This window comes from Phasianus colchicus, chromosome 1 (assembly GCF_987193195.1).
Source record: "Phasianus colchicus chromosome 1, bPhaCol1.hap1.1, whole genome shotgun sequence".
NCBI lineage: Eukaryota > Metazoa > Chordata > Aves > Galliformes > Phasianidae > Phasianus > Phasianus colchicus.
Window position 1 is genome coordinate 80,444,813 of NC_143436.1, and position 7,095 is coordinate 80,451,907.

At 49.1% G+C, this 7,095-nt stretch overlaps 1 protein-coding gene across 2 annotated transcripts; it reads right to left on the reverse strand.

Moving 5' to 3' along the window:
- Nucleotides 1-256: 256 nt before the first annotated feature.
- Nucleotides 257-4,680, reverse strand: LOC149919792 (trypsin II-P29). 2 transcript variants are annotated; one of them, XM_090149734.1, is made up of 5 exons: nucleotides 4,493-4,680; nucleotides 2,512-2,674; nucleotides 1,559-1,812; nucleotides 1,108-1,244; nucleotides 257-482 (listed from the first exon to the last, which is right to left on the reverse strand). In XM_090149734.1, exons 1-5 carry the CDS (start codon nucleotides 4,497-4,499, stop codon nucleotides 333-335), a joined length of 711 nt encoding a protein of 236 aa, XP_090005860.1. In that variant the 5' UTR covers nucleotides 4,500-4,680; the 3' UTR covers nucleotides 257-332. The 2 variants fall into 2 exon arrangements, with proteins under 2 accessions (XP_090005860.1, XP_090005854.1); XM_090149728.1 differs by lacking the exon at nucleotides 4,493-4,680 and having other exon boundaries at nucleotides 2,512-2,980.
- Nucleotides 4,681-7,095: the final 2,415 nt, after the last annotated feature.

Genomic DNA, 7,095 nt, shown 5'->3' on the forward strand with positions numbered 1-7,095 from the left:
GCAGGAGTAAAGGAAACTCCTTTCCTGGCTGGCTCAGAAGACTTCTGGACTGGTAGCAAACTGTCACACTCTCACTGCCTGCCAGCCCTGCAACTCTGGAGCACTGCTACCAGTGTGCACACCATAGCCAGAACAGCAGGGAAGGCTGGGGACGGGCTGCTGTAAGGCTGCAGGGAACCCGACTTGGCTCTGATGAGTTTCAGTGTCCAAAGTAAGTATCTGCAAGGTTCGATTAAGTAAGAGTTTTATTTGTGCTATTATTTCCTTCCCTTAGGAGGAAAGTGAGAAGGGCAGGAGGGCAGCAGCCGTGGAGCCAGGAGGCAGTCTGGGTGTCAGTAGGCTGCAATGGTTTCCTGGATCCAGTCAACGTAATTGCAGACCTTGGTGTAAACTCCAGGGTACCCTTTCAGAGCACATCCAATTCCCCAGGACACAATTCCTTGCAGTTCTCCATTGCACGCAACTGGTCCGCCTGAGTCACCCTGGAGAGAAAAATTTAGAAGCATAAACTGATTTAGAAGCAGAATCTCGTCTGGAAGACTGTGACCTGGTACAAAGAATCTAGGGAATGCACAGGGAAATGCAGCAGGCCCTGAGATGGAAGCACAGGCAGATACCAGACCTTGCTTGCTGGACTCCCTTAGTTCCTAACAATTCACTATTCTAACAATTCAATATTCTTTTCCCAGCAGATGTGGCTGGACTTGCTTGCTATTTTTGGTGAAGTCCATGCTGCAGCCAAACCCTGCTGGAAAGATACTGTGTCAGAAAAGAACACTAAATGATGCAGCATCCTCTCTAGTCAGAGGGTAGTGAGGTGCTGGAAGAGATTGCCCAGAGAAGCTGTGGATGCCCCGTCCATCTGGAGGTGTGCAAAGACAGGTTGGATGGGGTCTCAGGCAGCCTGATCTGGTTGGCGGCAACCCTGCCTGCCTGTGGTGGGGGGTCGGAGCTCAATGATCTTTAAGGTCCCTTGCACCCTAAGCCATTCTACGATTCTATGAGAAGGCCTACGCACGCTGCCAAGTGCTGAAACACGCCATACCGGGCGTATGGGGCACCCTGGGGTTGCGTGGCCCAGGGCTCTGCTCCAACATCAACTCTTACCTGGCATGAGTCTTTCCCACCCTCCAGGTACCCGACGCAGATCATGTTGCTGGTGATATCACCCGGGTAAGCCTCTTGGCACTCCTGGTCACTCAGAATTGGAGCTTTCAGGCACTGGAGAAGTTCAGGGTAATTGTCTGCCGGGAGAGTGAGGACAACGCTTGTTCTTTCCCTGAGACCCAGTACTGTCAGTTAACAAACAGACCTGAAGGCCTATCTGCGAGCCATCCAGGAGTGCCCTCCAGCAAAGCAGGGTAGAGCAAACCCTCAAGCTACAGGGGCAAATCTGACGTGCATTGTATGCTGAGGCACACGGGCAGGGCAGTGTGGTGACCGTGCAGGCAGGCAGAACAAGGAAAGAAGTCAGGTGAAATGTGCGCGGGGTCTCGTGAACATGGTGGTAGAGCGGGAGAAGCGCAAACAGCTGCTTGCAGTGCGTGTTGATACTCACAGCCATTGCTCAGCGTGTTTCCCCACCCTGAAATCAGGCACTCGGTCCCCGCAGTGGCACAGGCGCTGGGCAGAGCTATGGGTTGAACGTCAGCACTGTATTCCACCACAGATGACAACTTGATCAACATAATGTCATTATTGAGGGTTATGGAACTGTATTTAGGATGGCGAACGATTACTGATGAACTCCTGACTACTTCACTGTCTTCCTGCACATCGATGTTGTACTCTCCCAGCCTCACTTGTATACGGCTGCAAAATTGCCAACAGAGAAAAACAGCAGTTAGCCGTGGGTTGAACAGCTTCGTGCCCCATGGGATATGCAGAGTCTGGGAAGAGAGGAAGAGAGTGCTGCCCTAAATCAAAGGTTAATGTGTCACAGAGCTCTAGGAACTTTTTGATTTTGTGGAAGACAGAGTGTGGAAAGCCTTGCCAGGTGGGCATCCTGTCCAGCGGATCCTCAGCTTGCAGCTGTGTCAGTGCAGGATGGATGGCTGGATGGAGGACTCCAGACACCTAGAGCAGTGCTTCAGAAAGGGAGATTAAGTCTCCCTCTGCAGGGGAGCCTGATCACTAAGCTGTGCTCTCTCTGCACAGCAGTATGTCCTAAATCTGGGACAAAGAAAGCTCCACGGGGAAGACCTGAAGGAATGAAAAAGAACAAAATGGTAATGGTAAGCAAAACGTAGACATGCAAATGGGGACAGAAAAGCATGCTAGGGTACACAGAAAAGGATGCTAAGAGTGCACCTTAGTATTGGAAAGTATTGGAAAGATCATGTAAAGCGGTGAGACCAAGAGTAGAGTTTCTCCATTGCTCCACAGGAATACCATGCCTTGCATTGCCCCCCTCAGATTGTCTTTTCTCATGAGGCACCAGAGTTCCGGATCGGATGTGTTTGCAAGATTTGACTAGAACCCATCCAGATACAAAACCCAATCCATACTTACGATTTATAGCAGTGAGCAGCTGACAAGACCCACTGGCTGTTGATGAGGGAACCTCCACAGAAGTGATACCCAGAGTTCAGGGACACCTGGTAGGGAACTGAATGCTCTGGACAGGTGTAGCCTCCCACAATCTTGTCATCATCAGCACCTCCAGGGAAAGCAACTGCAAGAAAGAGCATTGGGTTTCACGGCACCTGGCCTGACTCCGTTCTCTTCAAGTGTAGCAGCAGGCGGCGAGCTACAGACAAATTAGCAGGAGCCAAAAGAGCATGAAACTTCAGAAGTCTTCACACAACACCTGAAACATCCTGCTGACTTCTTCCAGTGCTACTCTGAAATGTGAGGCTTTATGGTAAATGTAAATGTCTTTACCACCTCAAGTCAGGAAGAGAACAAAAGAGTAGAAGCTGCCAGAGAAGCTCACAGATTAACTGTATGCAGGCTTCACTGTGTTCCTTCCATTTGGAACGCATTTGGATTGGAACGCAACAGCGATGGCATGGTAGACAGCTCACGGTGGTCGTCTGTGTAGCGTGGAAATTGGAAGAGGGCAAATGCACTTGAGAATGCAGTTGGCAGAATTTCTAATCTTCTGGGGGGAAAGAAGCGGTGAGCAAGGGTGAAGGGAAACGCTGGTAGCAAAGGAATCAGGGTAAACAGAAAGATCCCGTGGAGCTGGAGAAGAATGCAAGGAAGAAGGTCTTTGAATGTCGGAAAGGACGTGTTTGAATGTGAGAAAGAACGCGTTTGCCAATGGAACAGTGGTAGCCAACCACTTTTGATCGCACAGCCCTATCAGCAAAAACCCTTTCAGCACTCCTGTCGCTCCCTGCAATGTGTGTATGCTTACTCATTTGCAAGTTATGTACTCGTACTACCACAGTTCTAATGTTTTCTTCCTGCACCCTAATGGATCATCTTGCACATCCCAGGGTGCACGCACCCCACTTCAGAGACCTCTGCACAAGCACGTTGCAGGCTAGAAGCCTGTCTCTGACCACCAATTACATGTGCCAAGTGCAGAAGATATGAAACACATCCCCAGACCCTCCCAGGCCTCCAGCAACTCAGGGACTTGACGTTTGTTGGTCAGGTGGGGTGTCTTTCAACCTCGTAGCTTTTGAAAATTGTTTTTTACACAAATGTGTCCCCCGACTTGGTGAAGCTGTGTGAATCTTTTGCGCCCAGAAAAATACTGCAGAAAGGGGTTCACAGCCTTCCTAAAAGAAGAGGAATCGTCCGTTGTTTGGTGCCAGACTACCTACCCTTGTTGGATACTCCCTAATTCTTGTACAGGAAGAGACTGCCAGCTCCTCGTAGTTTTGTACGCCCCATCATATCCTACCTTCTCTGTCTGTCTAGGAGGCTGACGTAGGCGGAAAGAGAAGAAAAGCAGAATAGTCTGCCACCGGAGAAAGGCAGAATGCAGGTAGAGAGGGAGAAGCGAGAGGTTGTGGGAGAAGGTTTGTTGAGCCCAGAAGCTTTCAAGAACATACCAGCTGCTCCCAGGCAGGACAGAATCAGGAGGAGAGAATACATGGTGCTTCCACCACCAAGCTCTGTGACACGTGCAAGGACTAGCCTCAGAAACTCCTCCGCTTTATGCTCCCAGAGAGCTTTATCTTTGCCAGCCCACAGTCTCACCAGCTTTAACTTTCCCAGGGCCTTGCACCAGCCTGGACAAATTTACTTATTTTATCTGAGTACAGCTGACTGTAATACCTAAAGCAGAAACACGTATTTCTAGAAATGCAGCTGACATTGCTTGTCCCTTGGTAATATCTGACAAGCTGCCCTCCATTCAGCGGCCTGCCTTCCTCAGTGTCTCTGAAGCCATCAGCACTCTGCTGCAGCCTCACTGCGTTAAACAAGATAACTGTTTGCAGATAGAGTCGTACACCTCAGGAGTTCATTTTTGGAAAGAGCCTGAAAAACAGGCCTGTGGGATGTCCTCTTGTAGTGGGCAGAAGAGAATATTTACCATTCATGAAGGGATGTATCTTCTTTAAAAAGAGGAAGAGGGTGGAGAGAAGGTGTCAAGCTTTTAACCTGAACTCAGCAGAGTTCATTCATCATCCAACAGAATGGCCCGAATTCTTCTCTGAATTGGTCTGTCTGCAGGATGATCTCTGAATTGTGCATCACAAACAACCCGTTTGCCTCCACGTGAGATCAGTTTGCACTGTGTGCTCATGCACTGTTGTGCCTGCAGGTATGCATCCTGGGATGCTGGGATTCATGGATGCCTCTCCAAACAGGCCGGCAGGAAAATGGGGAGAGGTTTAGGAAATGAACATGCATTAGATGTTTGTCATCAAGCAGTTAGGAACTAGAATGCAGGACTTCTGCAAGGCAAGCTCCGGCCTTGGCCTGGGAAAAGGCCTGTAGTGTCCTCTTGTTTATGTAAGCAGGTAGCATAGAGAGGCTCACAGAGACCTTTGTCTCTCAGGGCATTACCGGCTGGCCCCCTGTTCTGTGTTTTGTGCTGTTGAGAGTGGCTGACTAGTTCTATTAAAGGGGCATAGAAAAGGAAAGAAATGAAAGAAAAAAGAAAAAGTTTGTTTTTCCATCAGGGCTTCCTGCGACCTTGGGAGGAAGCAGGTGTGCTGAGGCCCGACCTGGGGCACAGAGTGCTGCCTGTGGGCGTGCTTTTTTGCTGCTCTTTTTGATCGGCTGACCACGATGTTAGAGTCCCACTTATCACTGCTGAGGTGCCTGAAATTCTTCTGAGCAGACTGGACTACGACTGCCCACACAACACGTGCTTCCCCACAGGAGAAGGCAGCTCCTTCCCTTAGTCTCCAAGGGAGCCTCATTTGGGTTTGCGTGCATGTTTGTGTGTTAGGGAATGTCTGCTTAGGCATCACTCAGGCCAAGGTGTGTTCATTTTCCGCCTGCAGCTTCCGTCACAATGGAAACACCAAGTGAAAGCAGCCCTTTGTGGTTTCCTTTCCCTGGCTGTGCAGTACATGAAAGAGCCTCGAATTTCCCTTCTGCTTTGTGCTTTCCCACACACTCTCCTTAGTGCCATCTTTGGGCCTGTGGGGACCTAGCGACCAAGAACCTGGCTGTGCTCCTGTAGCACTAATCCTCAGAAGTGTCTAGTGCCTTTTGTCAGCCAGCAGTACCACGTTCTTAATTCTGGGCTACGGGTTTGTCTTTCTGAAGGCTCTTTGTCTTTAAGATAGATGCTGCTGCATTGCTTTGCCAGACCCTCTTCCCTCCCAAGAGTCCGGGCTCCATTCCCCGACGTTGCCCTTGTTTTACCTCTGCTCTTCTTCTGCCCCTCTCCAGTCAGTCTCACATTTTGCAGAGACTTTGTCTGTCCTTCAGGCAGGGTGAGGATTTTGTGTAAGTGCTCAGTGCTCTTGATGCATCGTGTGATCACTCACAGCACAGAAGTACGTGGCAGCATCCTTGGATGTCACATTCTTGATGGTCATAATGGAGATATCGTTCTTGTCTCTGCTTATCTCAAACTTGGCTTCACTGTAACCTTCCTCATAAGAATTCTGATGCCACCTAGAAGTGCTGGCTATTAACTTCAGGCTACTTCTTGAAGGCTGCTGGTACCACAAGATATAGGCAAGCGTGGCATAACAGGTGAGGTCCACACTCTCTCCAGCTCTCTTGAGGGCATCTTTAGGCTGCTGTGTGATGGCGCATCCCATTTCAGAGCCTGAAGGAGTGAGCGAGAGAAAATGAAAAAAAGTAAAGACAGTGGCCTCAAAATGTCCTTCACCTTGCACCTGCCCCACATGGCCAGTAGGAAAGCCATATTGCAGATGGATCTGTAGTCTCTCACCATGTAGAAGAGCAAGCAAAATGGTCAGCATGATGAGGAGCAGCTGTCCCAGAAGAGAATGGGGGAGGAGAGAGAGGCTGGAGAGACTGATACCCCTCGCTTTGTTCAGATTTTCCCATTAGCTTGAGCAGAGGACAGACACCGCACGTTTCACATCTGAAAACACTGTTGTTGAGCCATTAAAAGCAAAAGCAAGTCTTTGTGTGGCTGTAAGATTTGCATGTCTTTGGCCGGTCTGCCAGAGAAGCGAGATCTGAGCTCATGACAAAAAGGTGGGAGTGTTTTCAGACCAAAAAATTTCTGACTGGATGTTGCCCTGTTTCATCTCTGTGTATCCCTGGGCCTAACAGCCACGGACCCAATCAGTGATTTTTTAGCTTATGTTCCCCGGTGGCTTTAATTCAGGACATCTTTCCCAAGGTCATTATTCCAGTAAATTTAAACATACATTGTTCCTTTCTGGAGAGGTGCTCTTCATACCTCTGGAAGACAATTACACCTCACAGGTCTGTGGAGCTTATTCTGTGATTATGCTCAGTAGGTACTCTGAGTCAAGGCAAGACCGTGCAAGTGCTGCTGCGCAAAACATTCTTCTACTGTCAGACTCACGAGAGTTTATCTCTTGTTCCAAGATGAGCATTTTTATTCAGTGTAACTTTTCTGTCTCGGGAAGGAGAGAATGTTGTTCAAAGGATGAACATGGAAGACACAATGAGAGAGCTATCGTGTTTCTTTTGTGACTTGTGTAACATTGCTGCCTACTGGAAAGAAGTTGGATA

Excerpts from the sequence above, each read along its gene's own strand:
- LOC149919792 (XM_090149728.1), bottom strand. The coding sequence starts at position 2,690 with ATGCTCTTTCTTGCAGTTGCTTTCCCTGGAGGTGCTGATGATGACAAG. Across the intron at positions 1,813-2,511 it reads GCTGCTCACTGCTATAAATC|CCGTATACAAGTGAGGCTGG; the intron begins GTAAGTATGGAT and ends GCAATTTTGCAG. Across the intron at positions 1,245-1,558 it reads AAACACGCTGAGCAATGGCT|ACAATTACCCTGAACTTCTC; the intron begins GTGAGTATCAAC and ends CTCTCCCGGCAG.